The sequence below is a fragment of the Falco cherrug genome, chromosome 8 (genome assembly GCF_023634085.1).
Source record: "Falco cherrug isolate bFalChe1 chromosome 8, bFalChe1.pri, whole genome shotgun sequence".
In the NCBI taxonomy this organism is placed as follows: domain Eukaryota; kingdom Metazoa; phylum Chordata; class Aves; order Falconiformes; family Falconidae; genus Falco; species Falco cherrug.
In genome coordinates this window covers 27,342,952-27,364,331 of record NC_073704.1, presented here as the reverse complement: position 1 = coordinate 27,364,331, position 21,380 = coordinate 27,342,952, and the positions used below count along the sequence as shown (strand labels likewise).

General features: G+C 36.9%; 1 protein-coding gene across 5 annotated transcripts in view; it reads right to left on the bottom strand.

Moving 5' to 3' along the window:
• Positions 1–21,380, bottom strand: part of MAP3K2 (mitogen-activated protein kinase kinase kinase 2) — a 61,838-nt gene that overhangs the window by 6,827 nt on the left and 33,631 nt on the right. For 4 of the 5 annotated variants that reach the window (XM_055717497.1, XM_055717496.1, XM_055717498.1 and 1 more), the window contains exons 6-16: positions 20,602–20,715; positions 19,826–19,925; positions 18,752–18,882; positions 15,903–15,982; positions 13,935–14,002; positions 11,184–11,279; positions 6,403–6,609; positions 5,502–5,650; positions 3,650–3,781; positions 2,204–2,333; positions 954–1,131 (exon numbers count right to left, since the gene is read on the bottom strand). In XM_055717497.1, coding sequence (XP_055573472.1) covers positions 954–1,131; positions 2,204–2,333; positions 3,650–3,781; positions 5,502–5,650; positions 6,403–6,609; positions 11,184–11,279; positions 13,935–14,002; positions 15,903–15,982; positions 18,752–18,882; positions 19,826–19,925; positions 20,602–20,715 — 1,385 coding nt within the window. The remainder of the gene's footprint in view (positions 1–953; positions 1,132–2,203; positions 2,334–3,649; positions 3,782–5,501; positions 5,651–6,402; positions 6,610–11,183; positions 11,280–13,934; positions 14,003–15,902; positions 15,983–18,751; positions 18,883–19,825; positions 19,926–20,601; positions 20,716–21,380) is intronic. The other variant, XM_055717499.1, reaches the window with a different exon arrangement.

Sequence of the window (21,380 nt, the reverse complement as noted above, 5' to 3'; positions counted from 1 at the left end):
GAGAGAGATAAATTTCTTTAAACAATAGGGATTTATTGACTGGCAGAAGTCTTTTTTCTTACTTTTAACCAGGATTTTCTCCATAAAAAAGCCATACATTAACCTTGGTACAAATACTTCAAATCTGAACAAGTCAGCTGCCTGACATCTATAAGGCTGTTATTCAAGTCTAGAAGAACTATTACAGAGTGATCTGAAGTAGGCTAAATTAATTTCCCTGACATTAAAAGTACTGCCATTGGTTGGATGTAGCGTGAATCTTTTTTAAACACACAAAATATTACTCCTGCATATCTATTGTTGCCTACCCATTACTCTGTGTGTTCACAGATCACCTGCAGTGCGAGAAGTATAATCACTAACATCATCTCTTCATTGGGCTGCAGCTATATTAGACTATGCCATATTACACAATGTATCACAAACATTCGCTTTTTAAAAATTACCTCTCCCTCTTAATTCTTACATATTTAATAACAACTTAAACCAAATTATTTTTTGATACCTCCCATTTACATTTGGTGAATTCCTTCTTAAGTGCTTATCTTTTAAAGGGTCAGCATTTCATTTTCTGCCTTGTATCAAAGGTATTTCAGTGATACAAGTTTCATTACAAAACACCAACTTCATTGATGCTTCAAAGCTTCACATGTTGCTTTTACTCACTATGTCTCCAGGATTTACAGTCAGGTAATCTTAACTTCATGCAAGGTCAATTCAAAGGATTCTCTAATGATCCCTAAATTGATGGGCTGAGGAAATGTCAAAGGAAAAATTCCCAAATTTCAGTGTTATACTCTCCCAGTATGGCTGTCAGTGCTCACACTTGCCACCTTCAGCTTAAACCCCAGAATGAAACACTCCAACTTCAGATAACTAACACCTATACTCTGTTGAAAAAGAGCCTGTTCTGAAATGACACCTTTCAGTAGAGAAGGTTTTTTTTAACATACCAGATGTCTGCTTTTCTGCCATACCCTTCTCCACTAATAACTTCTGGACTCATCCAGTAAGGAGTTCCTGCGACCGACTTCATTCCTGTACCAGAGAGACAGATAGTCTGCAGTCGTTTGCTGGCACCGAAGTCACCGAGCTTCACATTGCCTGCTGAATCTCGCAGAATATTTGCTCCTGGAAGGAAGGGAACACAGTGTTACATTCATGGAAGGCCCATTAACATTTTGGTGTAGAAAACAGTAACAGAAGTTTAGATTCAGTGACAGAACGCAAGATCAGCCTAGTATTTCAAGCCAGAGAATTTACTTTCTCTGCTCATTCCTATCACTCTATTTCAAGGTTCAGAAAATAATGAATTGTATGCATTGGTTTGCATACGATCCTAGGCGTTTCCTGGGAAGTGCCAGTCATTTTTGCAAAGCCTTCCTGACAAAATAAGGAATGTGCCATACTACCATACAAGGGAAATAAAAAGCAATGGGAAAGAAGTTTCTGCACAACTGAAAGCGTCTTCATATTAGATTAAAGCAAAATCTCAAACTGTGTTACAAATTTGTTCAAGAATTGACTGTGATAGCACAACTTTTTTTGGAGCAAAACACTATTGATATAAAGCAACAGGAAAATTGTAAAACTTTTTGGAACAACATTGTGTTCAACACACCTATTTTGCACATCACCATCTTCCTACATATTCATAACTTGCTTATGCAGCACTTGCAAGTCACCTGTATCTATCTGCAAAAAGTAAATATGTTTGTTTCCTCAGATTTCCTGGCAGTAAAACAGAATTAGTCAGAGTCATACGATCAGGCAAGTCACCTCTGCCAGTCATTTCTCATACCACTGAAGTGCTAAGTCATTTCTATACAACTGATGAAACAAAAGTCAGTAAAAATAAACTCAAGTAATAATGCTTTCCTCTGCATGCTTTATCTACGTGTAACAACATCCTTTGATATATTCAACACTTTAATACTGAAATAAAATCAGAAAGAAATTTATCATGACTGTTTTGCAGACAGAGTCTATGGAAACTTTGTCAGAAGTCTGCAAGAACATCACAAAGATGCTTATTTCCCACCTTCTCAGGTTACAACAATAACACGAATAAATGATGGAATGCAATCTGATTTTTAAGTCAGTATTTTGGCATTTCAAACTTAATTACATTTTAGTGCTTCACACAAGACTGTAAAAGAATCTGTAGTAAAGGGCACTGAACTGTGCACAGAAGTATCATTACCTTTAATATCTCGATGGACAATCATATTACTGTGCAAGTAGTGAACTCCTTCCAAAATCTGCCGTGTATATTTACGAGTCACGTTCTCTGTGAGTGCTCCATATGATTTCAACTGGTCTTTGATGGAACCCTATGGCAAACAAGTATAAAACACTAACATTTCTAGAATCACAAGTGGGCTAATACCACACTTGAACTTCAATGAAATTTATGTCTGAAATTTAGATGTTTAAACTTGCAACACTTCTCTAGATCAACTTAAAAACACCAATACAGTTTTACACCCACTGAGAAAAATAAAAACTGACAAAGAAGAGGCTGGACAGAAAAGTATACTGAAATGTTAAGCTATTAACTTCAAAGCTGTCAAGCAGCTGAACAGTTCCAGTGTGATGTACAGAAAAAGAGAACAGCTGTACTTTCACTCAAACATCACTCAACTTTTTTGATGGTGAAATGGTGACACACATGCATGTTTATCCTGGCTAGTTTATATTTAGAAAAAAAAAAAGCTTGGTAAGAAAAAAAACAACCTACCACATGCTGGAGAATGGTGCTTTATGCAAAAATTAAGTAAGCAAGTCTTGGCTTAAAATAAGTATCAAAAATTTATTGCTTTCTAAGTGTTTATGTATAACCCGGCTTTTTCACACAGTTACAAACTGCTAAGATGACTTCTGTGACACTGTCCTCCAAATCTCAGAAAAATTCAAGAAGCCCCTCAAAACAAAGCCCAGAACTCACCTAAAAACCAAACAAAAACCCCACTACCAGCAACAACAACAAAAAACCCCAACCACAGCCACCACTTTTCTTCTGTGGAGTCTCGCAGCAAAGTAGAATGCTGTAAACTATGCAGAAATGCAGAGCCTATGTTTTTATATGAGCACGTTTTATTTAGCTCTGCTGACCCCACTTGGAGAAAAAATGAAAATCTACCATTTTCTGACTTTATAATATTTCTTAATAAAACAGTACAAGAACAGCTCAGCATGTACCTAGGTGCCACACAAAAAACAAGCACCAAGATTATTTTCTGTATCCACTTGTTCCAACACCCATGTTAGCTACTTTCTGTTTTCCTGAAAAAACTGAGCACTTGAGATAGTGATTATGCAACAGCACAAGCTGAAATGCAGCAAAAATAAACAGTAAAATTCAGGAAAATTCAAGAGTTTACTAATGATAATATTTTCCTTTCAAAGACATTCCCAGGCACTTCTTATGCCAAAACCAGTCATAAAGAACTTTTGTAACCATGGTAATTCTGAAAACCAAAACATGCAATGGAGAAGATAGGCTGCTGTAAGCATGTAAGATCTTTGGCTACTGTTTTTAACTGGGACATTTCTTTAATCTCCGTGTATGTCTGCAAAAATTGTCTACTTGGGTGCTCGTCACATTGCGTAGAAATGATGGCTGAAGTGGAATGGCTCTCTTGCTTACCCCAGGCATATATTCCATGAATATAGAGAGTGTTCTTTCTGGTGGATCTCTCAAGAAGCCATAATACTGAACAATTCTTTCATGTAGAAGATTTTTCAGCAACTGAATCTCACATTCAAGTGCATTTACTTCCTAAAAGGAAAAAACAGACGAGATTTACTATGCCTGATGTAGTAATAATAATGTTTTCATTTTTTTTAAAGCAGGACAGTATGTACAGAATGAAGGGTTACACAATCTAAATATCAAAATACTCTTGGAGCTTATGCAAAGTTTATACATTTTATAACGTGAAAATATCACCATTAGATTGAAGGAAGTAAACCCACCTATGGATAGTCTATAAATTGACTTTGGGATGATTTAGCTGTTATTTCATTGTTTCTCTTATTTGGAAGTTATGTTTGTTTCAGAGCACAGCAGATATCAATATGCGTATAACATCAGTGATCATTATGCAACATACCATAAGTCTCCAATTAGGTTAAAAAAAGAATCTTTAAATATTTTAGTAGAATAATTAGCATTAATTCTTAACTTTTCCAGGATGACAGACTAGTTTAAAAATGCCTTTGAGGACCACTTAATATTGTAATAATGAAACACAACAAAGAACAACAATAATGCAAAGTGGTGCTTTCTCTAGAGCTATCTGAAATACTAAAAATTTTGCAAGCAGCAAGTAAGATATTTTGAAATGCATTGTACAGATGCTGGAAAAATACTAATCCAGAAGTTCAAACTTGACTGGACTCCAAATTTCACCTAGAAGACTTTCATCAAAACTTACTTTTTATTTGTCACAGGCTATTACTGACACACTCACATTTCTGAGGTTAGAAGGAAACCAGTTTTTGACAGAAAGGCACACTTTACAAAATGCTGTGGCAAGTAAGGTCACAAAACTGTTGCTACAGGAGAGACTACAGTATTTTATATTTAACATTTCCAAAGCATAATCAATTGTTCTGTTACGTTTTAAAGAAGTAGCAACAACTACACTAGAAATCTACAGCACCAACGATTCTTAGCTTTTTTTGCTTGATCCTACATCACTAGTAGCAGCAACTATAACTGGTAGCCACTCAATTCTGCAATCATGCTTACACCCATTGTTTCCCCGGCCTTGTTCCCCACAGTGCAGAACGCAGTCCTAATGCAGGAAAAGTAATAATTCTTTTTCCATCCTGTAAAAAGCAGCAAGTACGGTTTGGGAAAAAAGAAACAGAAGATTGGTACTACTTTCAAATAGTTTCTCTCCTCAAGTGTCCAGTATTTAAAGGACAAGCTTAATTTTAGAGAGAGAATAAACTGACAATGAAACCTTTGCTCTTGAGAGAAATACAGTGAAAAGCAGTAGCTATCTCTGATGCCCAAAGTTTAAAAAAAATAAATATCTCCCCACAAATAAGAAAAGATAAGAATCTCAAACCGTCTTCATAGCCAAACAAAATATACTTGAGAATTTATTTTCAGGAACACTTAAATTAGAGCAGGTTTTTCTGTTTATAAATGGAACTTGTTCTAATCCCTGCAAGTATAAATAATTATCTATTTCAGAGCACACTTTGTAATGGACTGTTTAATTTTAGAGACTGGGATTGCACCAAATTAAGTTATATATGTTCACCACATTAAGGACACGTCTGAAAATCTAAAAATGGGATGCAACATTAAAATCAGGTAACCAAACTAAATCGCTGAGGTACTAACAAAACAGGATTCCTAACAAGGACGTGAAAACACAACATGTTTTAAAATAACATCCTGTTCAAGGACAGGAACATCAGTCTAGTCTAGAACATGCCACTTCAGCAGAAGTCCTTAACAAACTCTGTTTGGTATCACTTACCTTGCTGGTTTCTGGACTATCAGGATCAAACTGAACTTGTTTAACAGCCAGTTCTCTTCCGGTATCAGCATCGTAACACAGATACACTCTGCCAAATGCACCTTGACCCAGCAGCTTACCAAGTCTCCAGTTAGTTGGAGCTCGTGGTGCTGAAAATATAAGTATGTTTTGGTTTTCAAATGAGCTTGTTATTCAGCTGATCGAGAAAACTGTAATACACAGAAAATAATTTTTAAAAGACTACGTTTCTCAGCAGCAGAGAATGTGTCTCCTAAACCTCCCCATATAAGTTACAAAGATCAATAAAACTTCCTGTAAGATAGAGATTATGAACTACTTATATTTATTCACAAGATAATTTGTGGTAGAGATACATACTTAAAACAATTAGCAACAGCTAATCTGAAAAACAGAAAAAGCATGTTAAACAAACTTAGTAAAATTAGAAAAAAATTAAAATAAATAGAGGCATGATTAAAATGTACCAGCTACTGAAGCCATCACAAAAATATATTTGCTCCTGAAATGCCACCACAGATATCAAATGGTACCACTTAAGGTCTACAATTTCTTAGAAAAATTGACTAACATCTGCAAAAATAAATAGTAATTGCAACCGACATAACCCTTCTTGGGTCTTCAAGAGCCTAACATATCAGAAGTATTTTTACAGTGTTTTGTTATCAGAGATGCAAACTCCACATGAAAAAAATCTACACAAAGCTTGGCACAGTAAAAAATGAAAAAACTAATAAGCATACATTCTTGACTTTTTCCCATTAGAGAGATTAAAAATATATTATTCAATTGCATGTCTTTTGATGACACACTTAGTTTTGACACTATATACATGAAAGGTAACAGAGTTTTACAGTGGAGTTCACAAAATGCCTTAACTTACAGCGACTGGGTGGGCTGATGTCCATGACTGACAAGGTAGGATTGTCTATGTCACTTCCCCTCCTCCTCATTCGGTTATCTTCATATTCCGGTGTAAAGACACTGCTTCCACTACTGGTGCTCAGTGAGTGATCAGTGGGACTGAAACTAACTGGTGATCGGAAGCTGTTCCCCTGAGTCCTTCTGGCTCTTGGAAAAGTTTTACGACCTTCAATAATATACAAAGAACACTAATGTTACATTACAAAAAAATACTGCAATGCAAAGTGTGTATGCAAGTGCTTTATGAATTCCACGAAATGTAGTTCAAATCTTCCACAGTGTATGATATGATGTAATGATCATGAAATTTACTGGTTTAACTCTCCACCTAGAACACCACATACATGCACTACAGATGTACATAAGGATTAGACTGAATCAAAAACTCATTTAGAGTGACTGAAATTGGGACCAGATTCTGGAACTGTTCTGAAATGTAATCAACCTGTCAGAAACCTGGAGGGCTGTGAGACGAGAAAGAACAATGCCCTGCCACTACTTTCACCGATCTATTAAGGTGTAAATACCAGATTTCTTACAAATAGGACAGTGAGAGATATGTTTACATTCCAGTGGTGCTCAGGCTGGCATCTTCATCCTGTAAACTAGTAAGAACTAAATGCAGAGAAAGACCTACACATGGAATCAACAGGAACACCACAAAAAATATAAAAAAACCCAAAACAAAACACAAACTGCATAATCCAGTGATGGCTGCAGCATTACAATAATAATAATAATTTTTTAAAAAGGGGCATTGATTCTCAAAAATGTTAATTATAACCAGATGACTAACACAATTCATATTAATATTTAGGCAACATGAACATTTTTAGGTCAGCATAAAACTGAAGAAGTTTCATCCTACAGAACTCATAGAAATAGCTGAAGAAATCTCTGATTCATTAGGTATTACACTGGAGAAGGAATTCCCAGAGGACTGAAGAAAGATTAAAGTATGTTTTTGAACAAGTAGACTCAGGTTTATGTATTAGTCTGACCAATTTAAATTCCAAGAAAGATATGCAAACAAATTATTAAGCAGTTTTATAAACCACTAAGAGGCCAATACAGTAATAAACCAGCCCTTGCTGGTTTGTCACATATAGCTAATCCAATTTCCCCATTTCATTGGGACATTCTCATAAAGTAATTAGCGAAGTGTTGCATAGACCAACTTACTACATAGGGTATGCCAAGACAGATTCAAAGCAGTTATCAGTGATTTCTCAAAGGGGAGGATAATTTAAGTGTACAACTACAGCAGTTTACCCTCAGTCCACTTCCAGACAATATTTTATTTGATGGTGTACATATGATGGAACATAATACACTGAAACATTGCAGAAGGTGTCAAGTTAAGTGTGGCTGTAAGTCCATTTAAAGATAAAAATAAAAATTCACAATGATCTAAGTTGGAGATGAATCAGAAATCAACAAGATGAAATTCAGTAAGGAAGTAAAAAATACATAAAGAACAATCAGATGCAAAAACCACAAAGTGTAAAATAATTGGTTGGCTAAAAGCCATGTAGAAAAGGATATAAGAACTATAAATAGACCCCAGATTGAACAACAGTCAGTATAGTGACTATGAAAAAATGTAAAGTGTCATTATGAAATGTATTAACATGACCGGACATACAAAGTTATGGTTATATCCTATGTTATACATAAAGTGGCCATGAGAAAAGCCTCAGCTAGAGTAGTCTATTGAGTTTTACCCACTACAAGAATGAAGAAGAAACTACAGAAAAAAAACCCATAAGGCTTGCAAAGGTGTCTGAGGCTTTAAGGCTTGAGACAAGAAAACCTTTTATCTCTGGAAGACAGGGCAGGCAGCTCAAGAGGACTATAAGGATCTCACGAGGTTATGCAGGGCAAAGATTAGAGAGGTGAAAGCCCAGCTAAAGCTCAGGCTAGCCACTACTGTAAAAGGTAACAAAAAAAGTTTTTACAAATACACTAGAAACAAAATGAGGGCCAAGGACAATCTCCATCCTTTACTGGATGTGGCAGGGAACAAGGCCACAAAGAATGAGGAAAAGGCTGAGGTACTTAATGCTTTCTTTGCCTCAGCCTTTAACAGCAAGACCAGCTTCTCTCTGGGTACTCAGCCCCTGAGCTGGAAGACCGGGATGAGGAGGAGCAGAATGAAGTCCCCACAGACCAGGGGGAAACGGTCAGTGACCTGCTGCTCCACTTAGGCACACACAAGTCTGTGGGGTTGGATGGGGCCACCTGAGGGTACTGAGGGAGCTGGCAGAAGAGCTCGCCAAGCTGCTCTCCATTATTTATCAACAGTCCTGGCAAAGTGGGGAGGTCCCAGCAGGCTGGAGGTCAGCCAATGTGACACCCATCTACAAGAAGGGCAGGAAGAAGGATCTGGGGAATTACAGTCCTGTCAGCCTGACCTCAATGCTAAGCAACATTACGGACCAGATCAGCCTGAGCACCATCGTGCAGCACAGACACAACAATCAGATGATCAGGCCCAGCCAGCACGGGTTTATGAAAGGCACGTCCTGCTTGATGAACCTGATCTCCTTCTATGACAAGATGACCCACCTAGTGGATGAAGGAAAGGCTGTGGATGTTGCCTACCTGGACCTTAGTAAAGCCTGTGACACCATCTCCCACAGCATCTCCTGGAGAAACTGGCTGCTCCTGGCTTGGGCGGGTGTGCTCTGTGCTGGGTTAAAGCTGGCTGGGCGGCCGAGCCCAGGGTGGTGGGGAATGGAGTCACATCCCGCTGGTGGCCGGGCACACGTGGTGCTGCCCAGGGCTCAGTACTGGGGCCAGTTCTGTTTCATATCTTTATTGATGATTTGGACGAGGGGACTGAGTGTACCCTCAGTCAGTTTGGAGATCACACCAAGACTGGTGGGGGGAGTGTTGATCTGCTTGAGGATAGGAAGGCTTTGCAGAAGGATCTGGACAGGCTGGATCAATGGGCTGAGGTCAACTGTATGAGGTTCAGCAAGGAGAAGTGCTGGGTCCCACACCGGGGTCACATCAACCCCGCACAACACTACAGGCTTGGGGAAGAGTGGCTGGAAAGCTGCCTGGTGGAAAAGGACCTGGGGGTGCTGGTTTACAGCCGGCTGAACATGAGCCAGCAGTGTGCCCAGGTGGCCAAGAAGGCCAACAGCATCCTGGCTTGTATCCGAAACAGTGTGGCCAGCAGGACCAGGGGAGCGATGGTCCCCCTGTACTGGGCACTGGTGAGGTCCCACCTCAAATCCTGTGCTCAGTTTTGGGTCCATCACTTCATGAGAGATATAGAGGTGCTGGAGTGTGCCCAGAGAAAAGCAACAAAACTGCTGAAGGGTCTAAACAACAGGTCTCATGAGGAGCAGCTGAGGGGAGTGGGGTCATTTGGTCCGGAGGACACTTGGGGGACCTTATTGCTCTCTACAGCTACCTGAAAAGGAGGCTTTATGCAGGTGGGGGTTGGTCTCTTCTCCCAACTAACAAGGGACAGGACAAGAGGAAATGGCCTCAGTTTACACCAGGGGAGGTTTATGTTGGATACTAGGAAAAAATTCTTCACCAAAAGGGTGGTCAAGCATTGGAACAGGCTGCCCAGGGAGGTGGTGGAATTGCCATCCCTGGAGGTATTTAGAAAACGCATAGATGCGGTGTTTAGGGACATGGTTTAGTGATGGACTTGGCAGTCCTGGGTTAATGGCTGGACTTGATGATCTCAAAAGGTCTTTTCCAACCTTTGTGTGAGATGTAGCATTACATATGAGCAGTGACCAATTTTTCACTGTGTGAAAATGGAGTAACTAGTTACTAGTTTCGTTTGCAGGAAAATTATTGAAAAGACAGAGAAAGATAAGTTACAAGATAAGCTATCTTCAAAGGAAGTTACATAGAGAAAATTAGTATCTCTTCTCTTAAAGTCAATTTAGAGTTTATGTAAAAGTCAGTGTGACAAAGTTTTGCCTCTTCAATCTTGCCTTAGAGCAAGGAACTGGACCAGAGCTGCCTTGCAGTACTTCAATGTGTTTCTTCTGTGATTTCTGTAAACAGAATTCCATTTATTGCAGTGCTCATTCCATACTGCAAATGAAACCATCTGGTCTTTGGAGAAATTTTTTCTTAACACTTCTCAACTAGTGCATAACACACCCTCAACTCAGACAATCCTTCAGCTGCTCCTTTTTCCTTCCTTTGGAAATTTAACATGTTAAATTTCCAACAGTGTTATTACTGTCCAAATCAGTTTCATGGCCACATCGGCACGTGCTGTCTTGCATTCCGACAATTGATTTCACCAGCTTATTGTTAATTCTCAATTTAAACCACTGCTCTTCAATTATATTTATTCTTTTAATCTGAGAATCTGTTAATAGGAACTCCACTGTACTGGTGTTATTTTTTAAACAAAACAAATGACAAACTAACTGACATACCTACTCTGGATAGAAAAGGGTCACAAAGGTCAAAAGCTTATACTGGATGACTTGTGCATGGCCAGAGATAGAGAATATTTTCATAGCTGGTTATATGAGTCATGAATTCTGTAATCCATAACTTTACCAGAGGAAAGACTGCTCAACAGCTCTATCAAACACTGGAGTTTTAGCAAGTGAATTTGGGGAAAGAAGTTAAGCTCTCGATTTCTTCAATATTTTCATTCATTAAGATTTTACAATCTAAATTTTCTTCTTCACTTTTTAAGGAGAGAGAAACAGATTAATGAAGGAGAACTCTTACAGTACCCACACTTACCATCATTGTAGTCTTGCTGATGATATGAAATATGGTACCTTCGGGGATAAGTCCCACCCTTTCCAAATTTCTCAAATATTGGAATATCATACTCTACTAGAAAATAAAAAGATACATTTCAAAATTTAAAATGTGACAAAAGCATATTAAATTAATTGTTTTGGTATTATAAACTTAAACATTGGGGAGCATATCAGAGGACACGCTTCAAGTTCAAGCGTCAGAGCAAAAACAGTTATAGAACAAAAGCCACAAATCTAACCACCCACAAACCTAAAATGACATTCAGCCAAAAGTTCCAAAGATGAAGAATTCAACAGCTCAAGTGGTTTGTAAAAAATGTCAGAGGACTGCAGCATGCCTAATTACTCCAGTTTTAAAAATAGTTTCTAAAGGAAAACTGGCAGAAACTATTACAAAGATTAAAATTTAAAGATGCATAAATATGAAAGAATGGTGAATGAATCAACACAGCTTGAATTACTGAAACACACTAAACAGGTCCTCTTTTTAAAAATATTGAAGGAGAGAAGTATTCATAACGTAAAGGGAAAAGTCCCTCATGCATAAATAATTAGTTAGAAGATAAGGACATAAGATGGGAGTAAATGGTAAACAGTTCCAGAGGAATCTGGGCTACAACTCATACAGTTTAATTATGGATGAGTTCTCTGGACAGAAGAAGGAATAGTAAAGTAACAAAATAATTTTGAGAAATAAAGCCAATAGAAGAATTACAGAAAGCCATTAACAGTCTGCATGACTGGATAATAAAATGGCAGATGAAATTTCATATAGGCTAGTGTAAAGTTTTGTGATGGAGAGTCCCAATAAAGCAGCAGCTGAACTCTCTGTATTGGCCAAGAAGCAAATTAAATGGTATAAATCATTACAATATACTAAATAAAGTTTTAGTCTATTCCATTTCAAAAGATTTAGTAAAACTGGAAAAGATTTAGTAATACAGAGATGATCAAAGATACAAAATTACTTTTCCATAAGGAATGGAGGCCTCTATAGACTAGGAAAGCAACAGCTCAAAGGGAAACTAGTCTATTAAAAAACCCAAAACAACAAACAACAAAAAAACCCCACACAAACCAAAAACTCACAAGAGAGCACACTTCTTTATAAAACACAATAAATTGCACAACTTCTTGTCACAACATACTGTTGATACCGAAAAATTTTATAGAAGTTGAAATAGGGACTGGAAAAATGTGTGGAATTAAAAAAAAAAAGAATCCACCAAATCAAAGAAAAGCATCTTGCATTTGCAGAACCCATAAGCTATACATGACTAGCAATATATTCCGAGGAAAGAATAGGGCACACTGCTCTACAGAAGCCTGATACTGGTTGTGGCAGGAGGAAAGACTAGGCCAGCTGGATGTTTTTCTTTCTTCTGACTTTATATACTACTCTGGTTTTGTTACACATCAAATGTCATCTGGATAAACCTTCATAAACCAAAGTAATAGAAGCTTTAAAGTATATAACAGACTAAGGTCCACAAAACACCTTGGATTCACTGGAAGCTAATTATTGTACAACAGCAAAATTCTGTAGGGAGCTATGTCCATGAGAGATGTTTCAGAGCACTTTCAAGGTTACCCATTGCACTTTGTATCCTGAACCACACACAGCAACTTGGATTCAAGCCAGAGTATCATATGAAAACAGTAGTACGATTAATTTATAGGCACAGTACACTTCTCCTTCATCCTTTCACTTTGCAGTATTTTCTATTACAGAAGTCATGAGCACTTCAAAGAGATCCTCATTTCACACAGGAGAAAATAAAGGCTCCATGTATTGGTTTTGGCTGGAATAGAGTTAACTTTTTTCACAGTAGTTTGTATGGTGCTTTGTTTTAGATTCCTGACCACAACAGTGTTGATAACATAGGGATATTTCAGTTATTGCTGAACCATGCTTATGCAGCATCAACGCTTTTTTGTTTCCCATATTGCCCTGCCAGTGAGTAGGCTGGGAGTGCACAAGAAACTGGAAGGGACACAACTGGGACAGCTGATCCCAGCTGACCAAAGGGATATCCCATACCATATGAGGTTGTGCTCAGCAATAAAAGATGGGAGAAAGAAGGAGGAAGGGAGGACAGGATGATCAGAGTTACAGCAGTTGTCTTACCAGCTGTTAGGTGCAATGAAGTCCTGCTTGTCTGGAAACTGCTAAACATCTGCCTCCTAATGGGAAGCAGTGAATTGGTTGCTTATTTTGCTTTGCTTCGTGTGCAGCTTTTTCTTTATCTATTAAACTGTCTTTATCTCAACTCATGAGTTTTCTCACTTTTACCCTTCCGATTCTCTTCCCCAGCCCACTGTGGCAGAGTGAGCAAGCAGCTGTGTAGTGCTCATCTGACAGCTGGGGTTAAACCACTACAAATATAAACCAAGGTTATGTGCCAGCTTGAGATGGATATTACTGTCCAGTTTAACAAACTATTGCATGCCCCTATCCACTGCATCATTTGTTCTTTTTAGAGAAGCAGGTAAGTTATACTATGCACACAAACAGTGGTGTTACACACGATAACCTAGAAGAAAACATTTGGAAGATATTATATGTCATTGTATCTTTTACTGTGTGCATTTGGATTTGATTTTGTTGCTTTGTTTTCTCCTACTGTATTAAGTTTGTGTAACACAATACCTCTCAACGTGAAACTCTATTCTAAGCACTATTACCTGCAAGAGGAAGAGTTCTGGAAAGCCAATGATTTTTGCCTACCTGAGAATTCCTGATGATTATCTGGATAGCTCTGTGCTCTTGGCATGCGAGTTTTGGGGTAGTTGTCTCTGGAAGTGTAAAAACATACAGCATCTAAAACCTGCTGTTAATCTAGTACTTAAAATATTCAATCTTACTGTCTCACAAATGCTTTGATGAAAAGTTACTGCTCTACAAGTTGCTGCACTGGTTTACAAATGTGGAACCCAATTTTGAAAATCGAATCTAACAGGTATCAATAACAGTCCAAAATCAGTAACGATGGAAAATCTTGCTTCTTGAGCTTAATGTAGTAAGAAAGCAACGGACTCTGTTAATGAGCGATGATATTAGTGAAAACATGAATTATCGCAAGTAAAGCCACAAAGGAGCACTATTAAGTTTAAAACCTTTACAGCTAAACACAAAGGTTTATAGACTGGCAAAATCTCTTATACAGACTACAAAAACTCTTGAGGGAATATAACCGAAGTTATGTAGAACCTTTTAACATCTCAAAATATCTCCTCTTCTCTCTATGAAAGTCATAGGATTAAGAGAGTAATTTTATTGAGTTATAGAATGATGAAGAATTTTTGGTTCTTATACGATCACACTGTTTCTTACCTACAGTTGGTATGTAACTCCCAGCCACCAAAAGGAATGGATGGGATTGCCAGTCAGAGCAACCGATTACAGTATATTTCCATAAACATACCAAAACAATGTCCTCCTTTTTCTGGTAAGGATTTCTCTAATGGGTAACAGAAGCTAAATGAAGACACAAAACCTACATCTTTGTAGGAAATATTTGAATGAAAAAAAAAAAAAAAGAAAAAAGGAAAACTAAGTAGAGGCGACAAATGAAGTAAACAAAAAATCTAAAGAAGTTTTGAAGAAGAAACATGAGTTGAATTAAGATTGCTTTGTTTCCCCTTCGACTCACCCCTACCCAACAAAAAAAATGGCAGTTTAGTAGAATTTCTATCTTACATAGCTAAATTAAACACTGTGTATGTATAACATAGCACATTTCAACTACAAAATACTTTTCACATCTATTGTTTTCTTGCTTATGAAATGAAGACTTGTTATTTAACTCAAAAATCTATGTTAGACCAAATGTATTTGTGTCCTCAAATCACATATTCTCAAATAAAATGATACTATGGAATACTATAGCTCTATTTGCCACAGGCAATGATTTACAAACTTTTACCTTTCTACCAATTAAATAAAATACTTAATTAGCAATATTATTTGTATAGCAGTTCCAAATAAAATAGTAGCCGATCTGTGCAACGTAAGACCCAAGGTTATTTGCCTGACCAACCATAAGCCAAACAGGAGTATGTTCTGTTTGGCTTACCTGGTCGCTGAAAAAATGCAGACAGTGACTTTCTCAAAACACATCAATCTCCTAACAGGTCAATCAAAACAGATCTCCAGACCTACCACAGTACACACTGCCTCTCCTTAACTGACACATTTAAACAAAGAAAAATAAGTGGAAAACCTGCAATGGGAACAAAGGCAGAGGAACGGACAGTAATTGCAAAGAAAAGGAGGGGATTGTCTATTGAAGTCTTTAAATTATTCTACCCTCTTTCTTGAATTAGGTACCCTCTGTCTTAGCAAAGGGACACTTCATATAGCAGTACTTAAGAAGTGTGAATTTCACAGGGTGACTCACTGCCAAGGAATATACTTCACATATACGGAAGACTGGCAAAATGTAGTAAAAAATCTTCGGTACTTTTTGTAGGATCTGAAGTCTAAATTTTTGTGTTTTAAATACAAATTTAAAAAAAAGCATGCTACTTTTTCTGTGCATTAGTAAGCAATTAAGCTTCAATAAGCTTTTATAAATGTTCCATAACATACAGAGGAATTTCTGGAAGAAGTTCAGTAATAGCTGTTTATTATATGTTACAACTGATACATTATGCAATCTAATAAAGATAAATAATGAATGTAAGTAATTTTTACCCATCTAAGGGGCTGTCAAGTGAGGGACAGCTTCCTGAGCCAGAGTTTTCAGGACTGCTTAAGGACAATGGATCCAGCATCTAACAAATAACAAACACAGAAAGACAACAGAAGTTCAAGGGTTGGTTTTTCTTTCGGGTTTTTCTTGTGTTTGATCTTTAAATACTTTAAGGTTTCTGCTTTGAAACACCTAAGAAAAAAACCAAACAAACTAACCAGAAATATTAATTACTAGAGAAAAAGCTGCCATAGTTAAACTTGCATTGCATTCTGTAGTCCTGGAAGGACTATCATTTTTCTTGGCATCTAACTAGAATATAGTTAAGGTATTTCATTCTCTACCATGCTTTGTACATAGCAAGTTGTACTGCTACATTCTTCCTGTATATACCATATTTGCATGAGTAGCTTAACAGAATAATAAAAATAAGGCCTCTAACAGATAAAAAACCAAAGTGATTTTGTTGTCATCACCAAAAAAAAAAAAATAAATCTCAAACATGACCCAGATTGTGATGAATACAAACTACATAATTTTTGTAGTGGCTTAAGTTTGGACAACTAGCAGCCACAGAAAACAGCTGAAATCAAATACTATAAAAAGCTTTTAAACATTTATGACTGACTATCTAGGCCAGTTCTGTTACATAATGAAAACCATCATCAACATTTTCTCTTGTTTCTTGAGCTTTAATCCAGAGAAAAAGAAATGGATTGATAATCAAGAGCATCCTCTTGATTACCAGCTACATCTATTGGCTGATACTGGTTTTGTTTACCTCACACTACCACCCTTTAAGTCCTTATTTAATGACTGCCAAACATCACTTGCTTCTTTTTTGTAGTAAAGCAATCTGAAATGTTTTACAGATATATTTTTCAGAAATTTAAATTTTTTATTACTGAATGTAACAATTTTACCAGCCTGCCTCTCAAAAACAGAGTGGAAAGTTCATCTGTTGTCTTTAAAATTAGCTCCTTCCTAAAATAAAGTTTGCTTTGGTGTATTATACAACATCTACTATTTTCTATGAATTGGACACCAGTCTTCTGCTGTAAATTAAGTAGCTACCTCTCCCATTTTTATAGTGTGTGCTGCAGCCTAAAGGTCCTTAGCACACACTTTACCAAGCACCAATCAAGGACTTATTTAAAAAAATAGTGTCCAGAAAGTGAGTTTGCACTCTGCAAACTCAAGACACTTATATGAACTCAGTATCAGGAAGGACAACATTTACCATAGGTTCAGTAATTATATTATTCTTTTCTCATGCGGAACAGTGGGTCCCGAAAGGCAAAAAAGCCCGTATGCTGCTGTATTAATTACCTCTATAACATACGGCTGTATGTATATATAACCATAACAGTATGGTCCAACTGGCAGACCATGGCCCACTTCTATCCAACCCATCATCTCTTCTGGAAAGTGTGGGGTCTGCTGTCAGAATGTGAATAGCTGTGCTCAGGTAGATCAACAAAGGGAGCAGAGCAGAGCAAAGCCTTCCACTTCTAAGTTCCCTTCTTGTCTTTGTGAGGCAGCTGTGATAGATACAGGCAGCATGGTCAACGCTTGCCAAGGTGATGCAGCAACTTAGGGAGGATGGACCAAACAAAGGCTGGAAGTTCCCAACACGCAAATCTGGCCCTTGAGGCTGATGAGACTGAACTAATCTGGCTTCCTATGAAAGCAGAATTCCTGCATTTAAACTCTGCTGACAGCTTACACAGCAACGTGTACATGACAGGTTACATGTTTCTTCACTACTCTGGAGTGTATACTCCCAACACCCTGGGTCTCAGAGATCATCATCTGTCTGTCTGACTGGTCAGTGACCAAAAATTACTTCACCCAGGGTAAAAGTAATCATTTCACTGAATGAATCCAGGCCTGGGCTGGATCTGACCATGTGGCTATGATAATGAATAGCACCTTGGTCTGGAAATTAGGAGATTCAGCCTCTATTCCCAGCTCAGTCATAAAAATTGTGCAACAAATTGCACAATCTCTTTGCCTCTATTTTTATTCTATCATCTGTCTCTCATTTAATCGGCTCATAAAAACCACTGCCTCTTGCCATTTGTGAATACAGTGCCAATGTCAACAAGAACTTGAAGTGATTCGGGCACGCAACATTATTTTTTTTTCCTCCTTAAAATATCTCTTTCTCCATTGTCAATTCTGTAAGCCATTACATTCCTCTATCTTTTCTGGCTGTTTTTAAGGGCAATTTTGATATTCAGAGAGCAGGATTTTTATTCACGCTAAGTGTGCTGATGTCCCACACCAATAACATAGTTGAATAAATAGAACAAAACAGCATACACTTGTGATCCTCACACAAAAATGTGACCATAGTATTCCAGAGCTTATTTATATCAGGCCTACCACCATTCCCTTGCCTCCACACCAACACAGTATCAACTGAGTCCAAGTAATTCTGACAGATCCAAACACTTCTTTAAAATCTCCTTTAATTTCCTGGGAAAGTTGTAAAACTAGTCTTGCTTACATATCCTTCTCATTAAAATAAAGGGGGTTGTGCCTTCTAATGTAGACAACTCTTGCTGTAAGTTATATCTATCACTACCTCACTCAACTATTATGGAAATTAAGAATATTATCCTTCTCCTTGTAGCAACATATTTAAATAATTAAAAGACTTACAGAGAAGAAACAGGTTCTACAAGACTAAACAACCATGATTATTTTAACCTCTCACAGATCGTGTTTTCTAGGGTTGTCATCGTTTTTTAGCTGTTCTTTCTAATGATGCCATATCCTTCTTGAACAGCAGTATTTCATAAATCAACATAAGAAAAACTTTAATTTTAATAAATCACACACGTACCTGATCCATACTTTCTGGAATGAATTCACCCTCACTGTTGATACTGGTAAAGGACCCATTTCGGGCCACCTGATGCAGCTCATCTGGAATGTATCCTGGGGGAGGTGAACTCCTGTCACGAGTATTAGAACCTTTTGAAAGAAAAGGGCCAGTAAGGGTCTCTTCACTAACTCAGAATACAGGAGCTTTTTTCAAATGCTTCATAGGCATTGAGCCTGCCTGGACCACTTCTTGTTTTAGAAATTTCCCAAAAGCCTATGCAATACAAGACGTCTGTGTAGCATTTAAGATCTGTAATCCAGTAATTATAAAAAATTTCGGGCAGGGTTGCCTCAATGGCATTAAAAAGAATTTTCATTATATATGAACAGAAATATAATTTGTCTGCACATCTAGCTGAGCAAATTTCTTCTTTTGAAACAAAATAAAAATCCAAACCCTTCCACCCATGTCAACTAATCCTTTACAACTCTTGAGAACTTCAGTTTTTCTTTGTAACCATTATAAGAACACAAATAACATCTGTTTATAAAAAATGCATAATACATCAATTAATAGTCTGAATTATTCATTAAACTCTCTAATTTCATATAATTCTGGAAGTTAACATCACACCAACTTTAAAACATGAATAAGCAAAAAAGGTTTTATCAATGCCAAAGTAAGTATCTTAAACAAATGTTCTCACGTTAAGATTAAAAAATGTATGGGAGTCCTAAACTGAGCAAGGAAATGCATTGCCATATACACAGATTTTTCAGTAACCTATTCCTGTATAGGAAAACAAGGGGGAGTAATAACATCAACTTTTTAGGATACCTGTCAGTTACCTCAGGTAATTCTACACAGATTTATTTACTTGTGATTTGTTTGTTCAACTTCCTGTATTAAATATGTTTAAATCACCTTTGACTTAAAATTCAAAATCCATTCCCTCAAGTGCAAACTCTATAGTAAAGTCATTGATGAGTAAGAGAAATCCAAATAGTTTGTGTTGAGATCAAAATCTTAATGAAGAGAGTATTACAACAGAAAAGTTTTTTACAATTAAATCTATTGAAATGTGCAGCTTACCTATTACAGACAGTCGCCTTTTTCTGTCTGTCACACCAAATACTGTATTATCTAAATCTTCCAGTGAGGGCAAGGGCTCCACGTTATTTACACTGGCTGACTGAAAACGCATACATATTACAAACTGCAGTTATTACCTTATACTCCTGACAATGAAAATGCTTTGCAAATTTTATAGGCTTTGCGCAGCACATGCCTTTTTTCAAACAGTCGAAAAGAAGCTTGCTAATTGATATAAAAACTAATGTATTTTAGTAGCTCATTCTTTATATTTTAAAATAATTTCCAGTATGTACTAGTACACAAATCCTATCGATGTTATGGCCGTGATACAAAAATAACTCAATATTTAACCTATAGTCCATTGCTACTATTTGCTACAACAAACATTTAACTTGCCACAGAGGAGCATCACCAAGACATGACTTAAAAGAACAGTTTCAAATAACTACAGTTACTTAAATTCTATGCGCTTGTCAAATATGTATCACATCATCATCCTGATGATGGACATTAATGGAACAGTTTTCTACATTAATGGAACAGTTATGGAACAGTTTTCTACCACTGTAAGAAAGGCAAACAAAGACAGGAATGGAATCTAGGAAAAAGTTAAAACTGACTCAATACAAAATGCTAAAAGATGCTTAAAGTGAACTGAAGAAACAAATAGTAATATTTTCAATTGGAAAAATGAATATCTAAGAAAAGATACATATTATACTTCAATATGAAAACTGAGGGGAAAAAAAGACATTTAGCATGTCAGCTCATACCTGTGTATTTCCATGTATTACAAGCAAAATCTTGAGGCTCTTCATATGAACACTACGGTCAAGCAGTTCAACAGCTTTGTCCAGGTCATCCTGTGTGGTTAATGGAATTACAAGCTACAAAAAAAAAAAGGAAGGGGGGGGGAGAAATAGTTAAAAAAGATGTCTTAAACAGGATATGAGAAAGAAATGAGGAAGTAAAACACAGAGAAACAAACAAAGTAATGCTATCTTTCCTTTCATTCTGTACAACTTGAAAATAAAATTTATTAAACAATGCTCAAGTCAGCACCAAAATACCTGAAGTTCAACCTTAACTTCCTTCAGATGCCATCAATAGGTACAGCATGGTGGAACAAGTCTTCACAACGAAGGAGCAACCATTTTACCTATGTACAACTTATTATCTTACAAGTTTCAGAAAAACATATGCAATCGTCAATTTATTTGCCATCACCTGAATTAAAGCAAGTCTATAACAGAAATAAAAAGAAGCCCTACTTTATACAGCATAAAGCACATTTTTGTATCTTACCATATGTTTGAAGTTGCATCACTAAATTTTTCCATTAGAAACAGAATTTGTTAAGGAAGTATATCAGGACTGATGTTATCCACATGGAACAACTGTAGTCCTCACTAGAATCTTAACTGGATCTAATTAATTAGAATTAACTTGGCATACATGTATTTTTGGAACAGAAAATGTTAATGCCATTAAAGTACACTTGAGATCAGAGTTCTGTAATGATTAAAATTGGGCTTATGTTTCAGGGTTGTAA